The sequence below is a fragment of the Sebastes umbrosus genome, chromosome 11 (assembly GCF_015220745.1).
Source record: "Sebastes umbrosus isolate fSebUmb1 chromosome 11, fSebUmb1.pri, whole genome shotgun sequence".
In the NCBI taxonomy this organism is placed as follows: domain Eukaryota; kingdom Metazoa; phylum Chordata; class Actinopteri; order Perciformes; family Sebastidae; genus Sebastes; species Sebastes umbrosus.
This window is the reverse complement of record NC_051279.1, coordinates 27,938,465-27,952,115: the sequence shown is the minus strand read 5'-3', so window position 1 is coordinate 27,952,115 and position 13,651 is coordinate 27,938,465. Positions and strand designations below refer to the sequence as shown.

Sequence of the window (13,651 nt, the reverse complement as noted above, 5' to 3'; positions counted from 1 at the left end):
AGTCGGTCTTCGAGTTGTTGACAGTAAACGGATTAGTGTGCAGTGAACTGTCCTTTTCATGGATAGTGTTTATCCCGCAGTTACCAGCAGCACCTTGAAACACAGCCACCGCTTCTCGTTTGACTGGACGCAAATAAAAAAAAGGTTGGGATCTGGACCACTGCTGTTTATTGACATCCGTTGGATCATTCATCCCCGGTCTGGCTCCAAACTCTTTGAAATACTGTTTGTTGTTACGGCCCAAAAAACATAACATCATGTACGTCTGTTCCGAACAAGACGTTATAATAACTGCCGTAAAACTAATGCTGTCATCGTGTGCAGCTAAAGTTTCATTCGGCTCCTCGTATATCATATTTTAGTGCTGTGTGAAATACCTGAGAGGTTTAAGATCCTGTATGTAGATCTCATTATAGACGCTGATATTTCATCTCTTTGCCTCGTCTCTTGTGGCACACCTGACATGTTGCCAGTGGAGGATTGCAAAGTTTACATGGCACCAAATGCCCACAAAGCGGAAGTATTTTTTGCATGGGAAAAGGTGTTTTAAAGCACATGTCAACAGTTATCCTGCTGAATAACACGTTTGTCTCACCCAGTTGTTTCTTCTTCTTTTCTTTTTTTCGTGATTACTTTAGCACTCGTATAGATCTCTGTCACAACACACACGGCTATTTTCCCCGAGGGCTTCTTCCCATAGTGTTTCCAGATTTGTTGCCATCGAAAGGAGACAAACTGTCTCCAATTACGCAGACTGATCACTGACGTATCTGCTGACTTTTAGCCTCAGCTGCACCGCCTCCATCACTCAGCACTCTGGCCTCTCCAGTCCGCGCTCTCTACCTCAGAAAACGGATACCTTGGAATTTTTTTTCACGGAGATAAAGGTTAGGATTCCCTTTCTGTTAGGCTGTGCGTTTGAGCTGCCACAATAAGTCAGCGGGAATGACCCCCCTGGGAGAGGGCCGTACATGAGAGATGTAAGACAGGAGAATGTAGTGTTACTACTGCTGCAGTGTGTGCACCACTACTGTTGCTGCTGCTGCTGCTGTTGTTTCTCTGTTGGTCCTCGGCGGCGGCCTGAGATTGATGGAGCACATCCTGAGCAGACCTCGGGATGATGCCAGTGTGCAGAGAGAAACAGGAGAGGGAGGAAGAGGGAAGGAAAGAGTCGTGAATGAAGGGAAGCAGGAGGGTGATGGCGATAGAGAAGTAGGGGGAGAGGAGAAAATGTGGCCCCGTTCAGACCGGGTATTAACATGCGTCCTGAGTGATCGGATCACAAATGGATCGCTTTAAGTACGTCTGTTCACACCACTTGTGATCTCACTTCCCCGCTCTATATGCAAATAAACACGTCGTAAACACACGGCTAATACAGCAGACGCTGTGACGTAATATTACATGAAAGTCGGTATTAATATCCTACATAGTCGTGAATTTGGGTAAATTTTTATTAATATCAAAATATAAGCTTATTGCACCTGCAATCCCCGGGGACCTCCATGCCGCAAACACTGCCGCCTTTTGCCAGGCAACAGCGGGGTACAGAGCTTCAGAGAGCCAGGGATGAGAGAGAGCGAGTGGGTATTAGCTCCGCGCAAAGCACCGAAAAAAAAAAACACCGACACATCTCCGACAGTATGATAATAATGCACTTCATGTGCCTAGTCTGATAGTCTGTAAATATGTAGCCTATAGATAAGATATATTTTAATAAAATACAGTTGTACCGACAGGATACAGTAGAGCACAGAAACCGTTTCCATGCCACGAGGCAGACAAGCATTCGGTCTATTCACATGAGGAGCGCAGAGATCCGCGTATCCCAGCGGGACGTCAGTTGAGTAGGCGGTTCTTAATGTGGCCCGGGACACATTCGCATACTAAATGCTAAAAGAATGAGGCCATATGTAGCCCAGACCACCTCTGAATGTGGTCTGAGTGATCGGATCTCAATGCGTCTTGAGTGCGTTCACGTTGTCCACTTTTGATCCGATCACTCAGGATGCATGTTAATACCAGGTCTATGGTAACAGGGCCTATGAGAGGAGAGAAGAAGTCAGATAAAAAGGAAATAAAACATGATTAGACTAAGAGAAAAATGCAGATTAAGAAGAAAGGGGATACAGTACAAGAAGGGAAATTTAAGTAGGACAGAGGAGCTGATGAGAAAAATAAAAAGGTTTGTCAAAAAACAAAGTTGGATAAAGGAAGCAGAGGAAAGGAGATATAATACAGGACAGAAGGGGAAAAGCAGTAACAGGGGTCTCTCCAGTATGTGTCATTACACTCAACCCACCCCGCCCTGTCTTCATCAGCGTACATCCATAGCTGCAACGGGGTGAAGACCCTGTCATCCAACCCCCCTACCCCTCATCCTTGGAACATCTGGGGCTCTGTACCTGGTCATGGCAGCCCCCCTCTGCCAGGGGACAAGATGGAGAGAGAGGGGATTAGGTTGACAGTGAGGTGTGTTACCAGATCCTGTGTTAATGAAAAGCAAGTGGAAGCTCCGCATTCCTCCCTCCGTCCACGGCTCACCACTCCCCAAGGTAGGGGGGCATTTATAGTTCAATGAAAGAAGGGAGGGGCGGGGGGGCTGAGAGAGAGAACATATGTCTTAAGGTCCATGAAACAAGACCCTCCCTAATCTCTCAGCTCTCCGTCAGACTGCCCATAGAGTGCCCCCGATTTCCCCAGAACACACACACATACGTATCGACAAACCCTGTTACTAGTAGTGCACACTTTTTCATAAGCATACAACATCATACACACACACACACACACACACACACACACACACACACACACACACACACACACACACACACACACAAAGCTTTCTCTTCTGTCCTTTGCCTCTGCGGACCCCCTGCTTCTTCATGGTGATTTACTCCAGCACACTTGTAAAGGAAAACTTCTGTTCGTGGAACAAAGTGAATGCTACCCATTATTTATTTATGTCTCTGGATTTTTTTTATTTTTGTTTTATTTTGTTTCCCTGGCCAGTCTCTGAGTTACGATCATGTCCGTTTGTTTACTCTGCTGAAAGAAAGCCACTCTTTTTTTCCATTTATCATATTATTTCTGTTTCAATAGTCAGGGAGAAGCAAAGCCAAACATGAGGAGATTTATATCTGGGAATAGAACCCGCTGTGATTTGGCAAGTTAACCCAACTAATAAATAGTTTTCAGCACATTAATAATAGAAATATATCACAGAGAAGACATGGGTGGGGGTGGGGAGGGGGGGGGGGACTGTCCAGCAAGGTATTTGTTAACACACATGTCGAGATGAAGATGTATTGCAGATAGTTGGTTCGAGACACAAAGTGTGAGAAAGCTGTGAGATTGTCGTAGTTGATTATCAGAGACATATTTTGTGGAACATTGGTGTCTCTCAGCATGGAGCCGTGTTGAAGCGACAGACCATAATCCTGGGTGGGAACTTCAAATCAGAGCAGTGGTACATACAATATGAGGGCTGCAAGTAATGATTATTGTAATTAGCGATCAATCTGATGATTATTTTTTACATTTTTTAATGTCAGAACAGAATATAGTCAAAATTTGTCATCAGCCGACCTCATCAGATGGCTTGCTGTGTCCAAATATTACTCCAAAACCTAAACTTGTTCAATATACTATCACATAAAGCTAGGGTGTCAATCGATTAAAATATTTAATCAGGATTAATTGAATGATTGTCCATAATTAATCGCTATTAATCGCAAATCAATTGCACATTTTTTATCTGTTCAAAATGTACCTTGAAGGGAGATTTGTCAAGTATTTAATACTCTTATCAACATGGGAGTGGGCAGATATGCTGCTTTATGCAAATGTATGTATATATTTATTATTGGAAATCAATTAACAACACAAAACAATGACAGATATTGTCCAGAAACCCTCACAGGTACTGCGTTTAGCATAAAAAATATGCTCAAATCATAACATGGCAAACTGCAGCCCAACAGCCAACAACAGCTGTCAGTGTTATTAGTGTGCTGACTTGACTATGACTTGCCCCAAACTGCATGTGATTATCATAAAGTGGGCATGTCTGTAAAGGGGAGACTTGTGGGTACCCATAGAACCCATTTACATTCACATATCTGGAGGTCAGAGGTCAGAGAACCCCTGTGAAAATGACCAAGCTAGTTTTTCCTCTCCAAAATTTAGCATAAGTTTGGAGCGTTATTTAACCATTTTCACAACCAAGCTACTATGAAATGTTTGGTACGAATTTATTATTTAGGTTTTTCTAGTTTCATATGATACCAGCATCTTCACTCTAGCTTTAAAACTGAGCCCACTACAACCTAAAAATCACAAGTTGCGTTAAAGAAATTGGTGGCGTTGAAACAAATTCATGTTGTCATTCTACTTTCTCACTAATAAAACTGAACTGACCTTGGAACAGCCATAATATTAACCTACACAGACTAAGGCACTGCAACCAACCAGCGCAAATTAGCTTCCAAAACAGTACAAAGGTACATGTTCAGTGGTAATAACTCTACACAAGTTGCAGCCAAAACCATTTGCTTTAACTGTTTGTCCATATCATGTTCAGCTTCACCTTTTTCCATTGTTGACCTGATGAATATGGCTGACGTCTTAAACCGTCGTAATCCAGAACAAAACTGCACAATCATAGGTCATATAAGGTCATGTGGTTGTATAATAAAGAAGAGATTTTAAGAAGCCTCCCTTTAGCAACATTGTGCTTTATTTTATCCAGTATTGAGCGTTAGTTTGCCAGGCTAATGTTACGCATAACAGTGGTCTAGTTTGGCTGTTTCTTTCACTTTCCTCGCTGGCCACTTCATGTCCTGCTTGCAACACAGACGCGTGTACACACAGACTCAGACCATCGAAGCAGCCAGAGAGAAAAAGAGAGACATTTCTTATTAAATTACATTTGAAAATAACCAAAACCACACCGAGCCTGAAGCTGTATGAAATGAGATGGCCCGAACTCGACCTAAAACCCGATAATTTGTCAGGACCCATCAGGCTTAAGTTGGGTAACGGAATGGTATACTGTGTAAATTCAAACTGTGGGAATACAATCTGTCTAATCGCAGCGTTATCTTCATACATGTCTTCCTATAAAGAGATCACATGTAGAGTTGAATATTGAGAAATTAGAACACACATCTACCAGTACATAATTTGCTGTGTTTGCTAATGTGCTTCATTGAACCCATATGTAGCTCATCGACACTCGTCAGTTACTGTGTAAACGGCTTTGGATGACGCACAGCTCCCTGCGTTGTGTCATTTTGGCCGACAGTGTCCCCCCGCTAAGAAACCAGTTTCCTCTAGTGTCCTATAGTGGTCTTGTGGTGAGAGGGATAGTGTATTTCTGTGGTGAGTGACAGTTTATTACTTCTATTACTCTTGCCATCCCAGACAGTCTTTGGGGGCCTCTGCTAGTTAGGTAATGACTCCTTTAGGTTTCGTCTAATTGATACCAGTGCATCCCGGGGTATAAATCAGCCAGGCAGTGGTCAGATAACGGTTGCCAGGGAGAAACCAACACGGTAAATCAACGTCTCCGATCCTATCTAATCTTACCCGAGTGTTTGCCAGAAATGTATTTCACTTTAGGAAGATTTCCATCCACCCTGTTTCCCCCCCCCTTCCCCACACCCACTTTGTTCCCTGAGTGTGTGTCAGCCCGCGGAGGATGTGCTTGTGTGCACTGATTTACTGGCAAGTGAGAGCATGAGACTGTATATGCAGGTGTAGGTTTGTGTGTGTGTGATCAAAGGTCATTCTAAATTACAGCATTTTGACACACAGTAGTTCCATTACTTTTAACTCACTCGCTCACATATTGACTAAACCTTTAACTGATTACATACAATAACTGTAAGTGTGTATCACTGCTTATGGGTTTTGGATATTTTTTGCTAGTTCGTAAAAATATTTACACATTTGCATATTTCTTTCCTGTTTGTGTGTGTGTGTGTGTTTGGAGAAGGTGCAATTAAAAAAAAGGAAGCTTCAAAAGATTATTTAATTTACTAATTATGGTCTCCCGATAAAGTGAAAAAAAAACAGTTAAAGGGATAGTGCGGGTGTTTTGAAGTGGGGTTGTATGAGGTACTTATCCATAGTAGATGTATTACTTACAGTAGATGATGGTAGGCGTGCCCCCAGCTTGGAGAAACAGACAGGAGCACCGACACCAGAGAAAAGCAATACAGTGCTGTGGACGGGGACGGCAGAAAAATGTATTTTAGCCACCTAGAAGAAAAGAGAACCTAAAAAAAAATCAATATCAGTTTAAGTGTACGCTGTATTTAGTATAAAACAGTATCTATATTTTATTCTACGTCTATGTAACGTATCTATACTGTAAAACAGATAGAGACGTTTCACTTTCAGCTCAGTTCACCATCGAAAAATATTCTACATATAGCGTACGCTTAAACGGATATAAATCTTTTTAGGTGGGCCTTTCTTTTAGGTAGGGATGTCACGGTACCAGAAATCTATTAGTCGATTCCAATACCAGTGAATTTACACGATTTTCGATACCAATTCGGTACCACGGTAAAAAAACAAAAAAAAACAATAAATCCCATGTAATTCAACACGCACTCCTTTATTAAAACATTTGAACAAAAAACAGAGGCATGTAGCCTTTAATTAATAAATAAAAACAGACGTCTATTAACATTGCAAGACAGAACAGTGGCATGTAGCCTTCAAGTATTTAAAACAAACGATATTGTCTGGATGTCTGTCTTTGAGGTGTTTTGCTAAATTGGAAATATTTCCTCGTTTGGAAAGAAAAGTGAACGACACCGTTACTGCACCGCATACTGTTTTTTGCGAATCTATTGTAACGTTGCGTGTGGCTAACTATTAGAAGAAGGGAGACTGGAAACGGTTCCTCTTTTGCACTCAACAGAGCCGGATTTATTACATGCCACAGCTCACAAACTACCCGGAGTTGGAGGTGTGTCGCAAAATAATAACAACTGGCCGGTTGGTTGCTTAGCGTTTTCGCTCTCGTTCATTGCATGTAGCTTGACTAACTAGCCAGCTGCCATCTTTCACGTCTCGTGTTGTTGTTGTTTTCCGTGCTGTTACGGCGTTCTTCTTCTTCCTTCATTTCACGCCAGATGAGAACACTTGTAAGCGTATACTGCCCCCATTAGATCTGGAAGAATCGCATCTCCAGTACCTCCACTCCGGTACCAAATGATCATTACAGGCATCGTTCGGTACCTTCGGTACCGAAGAAAACGAGTACCGTCACATTTTTCTAATTTTAGTACCGAGTTGGTACCGAAGTATCGGTTCTCGTGACATCCCTACTTTTAGGTGGCTAAGATGTGTTTTATCTGCGAGAACCATGAGTTTAAGACCATTGTGAGGACAATTGTTGTGGTCCTCACCTTCAGACAGACCTTCAAAGGCATGTTTGAGGGTTCAGACTATAAGGTTCAGGTTAGAATTAGGTTTAGGTAAGGGTAAGGGTTGGGGTTAGTCATTTAGTTGTGATGATTAGGGTTAGGGTAAGCAGCTAGGGAATGCATTATGTCAATGAGTGTCCTCACAAGTATAGAAGTACAGGGTGTGTGTGTGTGTGTGTGTGTGTGTGTGTGTGTGTGTGTGTGTGTGTTATTGCTATTGCCATGTTCATATGCCAGGATCTATTTCATTCAGCTCCATCTGAGCCAGTTTTTTAAACCCCAAACACATAAAGTAGAGCCACCTCAAATACCCGCAAAACAACAGCTGTCTCCGGTGTCTGTGGGCGTGTGTGTGTTCGTGTATAAGTGAGTGTGTATGTCTTCGTTAACAGTGGCATCACACAATGTTCTTGTTCACCCCTATGCGATGCCAAGCTATTCTGTATGGTTTCTGTGTAAGCTCTTTGTATTTCCTAGGCACGTGTGCACATTGTCTCATAAGGTTTATGAAGTGGTGAATGGATGATAACTGCCTCCGATATTTATCTTCTCTCTTACTGCAACTATCTCATGTTCTCTCATTTCATCTGTGTCCATATTATTTTTTTGTCTCCCGTTTCCCCATCGTCGCTTGCTTTTCGTGGCTTTACCCATCATCTGTTAATGGCGAACACAGGCTCACAGGTGCCGCTGCCTCATCCTCCAATACTTTTCCCAGCTCTTTCTTTTCCCCCCTTAACATTCCCTTCCGCTCCTCCCTTCTTATGGCAGTACTTCACAGCTCAGCAGTGTAATGTCTTTGGGCTGTCTGCTGACACATCTCTGGAAACAAGCCTTAATAGCAGTACTATGGTCATACGGGGCAACAGCAGGGATGGAGGGAGCATGGAGAAATGAGCCTCTGACTATAATGGAAGAATGGAGTTAGAGAAGAAGAAAGAAAGAAAGAAAGAAAGGGATTCCCCCCTCATTAAAACCACTCCCAATTAGGGTGATTATTAAGAGAACTGGCTGCTGCTGCCTCTGCTTCTGCTGCTGCTGCTGCTGGCTTAAGAACCAGGATGCTGCGGTCAACTGGGCTGTAAATGACGCATGGTGAGACAGGAGAGAATGCTTTGATGCACATTGCGTGTGTGCGCAAATGTGTACGTGGGTATATTTCATTTCCACTTGTTCACCTGGTTGTGCATTTACATGTGTATGTATGCGTGTGTCTAAGTACATGTGTCTGCTTTTATACGTGTGTGTGAATGAAAGAAAGATCCTCCATTTAACGAGCCAGATTGGGAGTTCCCTTGCGCTGTCTAATAAATCCTAGCCATGAAAATAAACCCGATGTCCACAGTTCAGTAAGTAATCTCTAACAGCTCTCTCTGCGCCGCAACACCAGAAGATATTAGCAGGTAAACTGCCAACTTGTATCAACAATGTCTTTTCCTGAGAGAAATGAGTCACCCCAGTATAATATTTCCCCCCTGAATGATTTATACAAGAGAAGCCCTCTTTCATTGGAACACCCCCCTGTTGTGTTATGGCGCTCTGATGTTGAATAAGATGTTCCTTAGTCGATTTACCAAGCCTGGAAAGATGTGAGGACGCTTGTGTGTCATATCTTCATCAGATTCTAGCTCTCACTCCATGTATCTATCTGTCTCCTCATTTATCTCCTCCACTCCCTGCATACGCCTTTCCATCTATCCTGCTTTACCCCAAGTGAACCCAGAGCACACTGTGGTCAAAGTCTTTCCTGAAAGGACTGAAAAAATAAATAGGGGAAGTTTTTGTTATATAAAAGCACTACATGGAACTGCCATATTTGTGAAACTGGGGTGTCAGTCAATAACAAACCAGTACTTAAGAGATAAATACAAATGATATTGTATGTAGAGTTATTAAAGGGTAACTTTGGTATTTTTACAACAACATTTACCATGTGTTTTTTAATCCAGTATTGATGGATAATGCTGTACCCAGCAGCCGCTAAACAAGCTGCAAGGGTAAGTGAGCAGCATCAGTTTTGCAGATGGTAACCCCTGGTTGCGTTATAGAGATTCCTCTGCCTGTTGTGTTTACAAAAAACAGCTGTTTTTTCAATTGTGACAACCAAACCGATCAAAATGTCCCTCTTTATCCTGCACTACTGTTGACATTATAAAAGTCAAACAGGTAAATAATAGGAACTATAAAGCAGAACTTATAGTTAGGGACTGAAACAGGTGTGTCGCTTCTTTCTTTTACTTTCCCAGACTCACAGCCAGACTGGAGGGAGAATTTCGAGAGTTAAAAGGCCTTTTTAAAGAGCTCTTCTCAGGGCATTATTAGTCATCTAGGGCTGAGGTTTCCAAATGGGCTGCTGCTGTAGCTTTAACTGATCACAGATCAGCACTCCCATGTCAACGACTAGTAGAAGGGATTACAGTCGGCTGATTTATGGGACCAAAGGACCAAGTTCAGGACAGCATGTGACCACAGTGACACATCTCTGTTTTAATGGAAAGGATGGAAAATGCTAATTAAGTCCTAATTAAGCTACTTTTGATTATTTCAGGATGAGTGGGTGTTTGGCTCCTCTGTCTGGGTCCCATCAGGGTTTTCTCACTGTCATCATGACTGCTAAACATTTATGTTTACCAAATCACAGAAAGTTTAACCTATTTTTTTTTTTTATTGGTCATCTCCATTGATTCAGAAACATGCTGTAAAGGCAAAGGCAGGGACATACAGTATAGTATGCATGAGGAAGAATCAGGCTCTCCTCTTTCAGAGGCAAGTGTTTATGTTAATAACATCAAATGAGTAGGGTAGTTTGGAGGCCAGTGATGTGGTTGATGTAATTGTTCAGTATGTTTTGCTTCTTTGATATCACGTAGGCAGGCTATGAATTTAGTAAAAACTCAGCGGCAAGCATTCGTGCAACTGAATTTTGAGGTTGAATTGTTTATGCGTTCCGGTTTCATCTGGCTTTGTTGCACTTGTATCAATGAACTCTGTTAGTTTTTATATATAATTAGAGATATCAATATTCCACTTTGAAACTAGTATTTATTTTAGACATTCTCCCATCTATTTGAACCTTCTTTTCTCCATTTTTTTTCCCCACTGTGTGTAATCAATAAATTAGTGGCCGCTCCTACTTTATCCACAAACCACTTAGTACATAGGGTATCACTGACAAGACATTTTTCCTCATCATAGTCCAACTATTTTTTTTGGCGTATCATTTACCTCCTGTTTCCCCATCTGTAGTTCCACCCTGTACTCTACGTGCCATTCATTGCTACTCCTTCTGTCTCCCCAGATGCACTTCAGGCTGCGTCTATGCAGCTGGAGCTGCAGGATTTGTTGGTGAGGACGGGGCTGAAGGACCGGAGCCGTCTCCTGCTGGGGCCGTTCTCCTGCAGCACATCCCTGGAGGCTCGCTGGTGTCGGCACAGCGGCAGCCCCGGACCTGAGCCCGGCCCCCCTAAGCTGCTGCTGGACCTGAAGGGAGGCCTGCTGCAGGTTTGTACACCCGTGACATCAATTCAGCATCCTCGGTCACGAGATTTATCACCTAGCACGGCTACAGTTTGTAGAGGTCAGGGTCAGATCAGCACCTCTACACCTGGTTAGTGTCTTGCTCAAGGACACTTAAACCCGAGGGCTTGAGCGCGGCTCTGGTAGTTGAAGAACGGCCTCCAATCACAAGGTGACACTGTTTTCCACAGCTTCAGTAGGCAGAATATTTTTGGCATCATTGGCAAAAATTCCATAATACCCTTTCAGCATATTGTAATTCATGTGCTCTGAGAGATAACTAGACTTTTGCACCTCCTCATGGCTCTGTTTTCAGGCTTTAGAAAATCTAGCCCGTGACGGGAGACTTTGGCCAATCACAGGTCATTTCAGAGAGAGAGCGTTCCTTTTGGCTATTTATTCAACGAATGCAGCTGTCAATCACTCATGAACTCTGATCAAACGGTCAAACTAGGCAGCGCTGATCAAATATGAATCAGTATTCTGTTACTGTAATGCCTATTTCTATTCCTACATCTTGTAGTGTACTGTTTAGCTGTAAAATGAGAAAGTTTGCTCCGGCTGGTGGGCTGTGCTTGGTATTTCCTCAACTGATCTCAACATGCCTGCCGGGTCACAAACTCCCAATAAAAATACCTTTTTCTAATCATATTTGCTCCAATCTCGCCTACCTCAGCTTTAAAATCACCTCGGCTTGAGTGCCTTTTGTTTCTAAATGAATCCTACAGTATTCATAAGCTGACACCCACATGCACATCTCATCACACTCCTCTTAAACCTGCTGTTCCTCTTTCACTCTGCTTCTGTCCTCTTTGCAGCTCAAGTGATGACAGTAGGAATTGCATGCTGTAATTCCACCTGGTAAAGTGGTGGAATTTTATAAGGCTATTTTTAGGGGGGGGGGGGTATATCTTATGTGTGCCATTTTTCCTGTGAGAAGTTACATAATGTCCACTCTGAAAAAGTCCCTTTTCAATGTGACTAAGCGAACGCATTATTACTAATGTATTATTCCACATTACTTCTCCAGGGGGAACCCCCCTAACCCTCCCCCATTTGCAATGGCTCCCTTAATGCTTTTATTGCGTGCCCATTAACAGAAACATGACTCGTAACTCAACACTTAATACGTAATCATACATTTCCCACTGTAAATATTGGCGTTTGCGGTGTTTTAATCAAGTGCTGCACAAAAACCACCGGAATTCCTTCCGATTCCTTCTTCTCGTGCTCTCTTTCCAAAAACCTGGGGAAAAAGAAAAAAAAATCCCCAAATTTTCCTGTTTTTAGAGTTTAGTCATAACCCACCCTTGCAAGCTAGTGAGTGGCGGGCGAGCGGGCAGGCAGCTCCATGTGTGAAGAGTTTTTGACTCAGAGATTCCTGGTCCTTAGTCCAAACCCCAGGCAGACTCGCTTTGATGGAGCACAAGAAGGGGAATGCCGCGGGTAAGTGAGGAGGATGTGAGGTTGTGTTGGGCAACGTTAGAAAGGATGTGAAGGGGTGATGACGAGGGTAACCCTGACTGCCTCTCTTCCTGTTTTTGAGAGGAATGATAAATAATTGTCAACGTATGTATTTATGCATCAGTCTGTGTCACTGTCTAGCTTTTTTCTTATCTGTTTTTTCTCCTTCCCCATCCCACGCTCTGAACTTGCTGCTCCCTCCAAACCACCTCACCGTCTCTGCTTCTGTCTCGGCAGCTCTTCTGGGGCCAGGAGCATCTGAGCTGCCTGAAGCTGGTGGAGGAGCACCTACAGGTGTACGTAAACCTCCAGCAAGGTTCGGATTCAGCTGATAGCTGCTCCAAGGGCAAGACCTGCCACAGCCAGCCACCTCCTTCTCCAGGCTCTCCCTCTCCTCGGACAGAGCACAGCTCAGATGACCTGCGTACGGGGCATTTCCAATACATCCAGGACTCAGGTGAATGTTTATGCAGCGCATACTGATCTCGGGCGGAGGGGCTGATAGTGTAGCCAGGCTTTAATCTAGGTAAAGCGTAGGTCGTGGCTGACGATCTACTCGTACAGTAGGAGTTACACAACAACATTTTTAAAATCGTACAGTGTATGCCCAGCTTTAGGCATTCATAGTAGTAGTTATCATCACATAAAAGCATTATCCAAGACTCAGAGTAAAATAATATTACCTGGACATACATTTTTCCTGCTATTTCTTGACTAGTTTTTCAAAATAGATGGAACCGGGGTAAGCAGTGGTCCCTGGTGCTAACCTAAAAAAAGGAACCTCTGTGCCAAAGTGAGATGTCACTTAAGATACACATCGCCTTAAATCAAAGTCAGATCAAAGCCCTCTGTGGGAAGAAGTTTCATCGGACATGTCTGCCTGGTTCCACTCTGAGTAACATGCTGTTTATTCCCCCCCCTCTTTGTGCTTTGTGTGCGCCGTCCTCTACGTGCACACACGCAGACACACACACACAGGAACATTATACACAGAGGATCAAACTTCTCTCTGGCTGTAGACCAGCCATCCACTCTGTCAGCTGTGGTTGAGTCTTTGTTTGTTGCACTGTTCCACTGGTCTTTGATGCATTTAATATGCCGGCTGAAGCAGGAGGAGAACGTACAGTAGTGAACTAGAACAGAGAGCACAATCTGTCTGCAACATGTCGTCAACAGCAAGAGAAAACCGGGCCTAGGGGCACGGAGAACAGCGAGTGGCCCCCCCG

The 13,651-nt window shown here is 43.3% G+C and overlaps 1 protein-coding gene across 5 annotated transcripts in view; it reads left to right on the top strand.

The window, feature by feature from the left end:
* LOC119497149 (vacuolar protein sorting-associated protein 13B-like) overlaps nucleotides 1-13,651 on the top strand; it is a 393,997-nt gene that overhangs the window by 299,600 nt on the left and 80,746 nt on the right. For all 5 annotated transcript variants that reach the window (XM_037785043.1, XM_037785042.1, XM_037785044.1 and 2 more), the window contains 2 exons: nucleotides 10,744-10,946; nucleotides 12,663-12,882. In XM_037785043.1, the coding sequence (XP_037640971.1) occupies nucleotides 10,744-10,946; nucleotides 12,663-12,882 (423 nt within the window). The remainder of the gene's footprint in view (nucleotides 1-10,743; nucleotides 10,947-12,662; nucleotides 12,883-13,651) is intronic.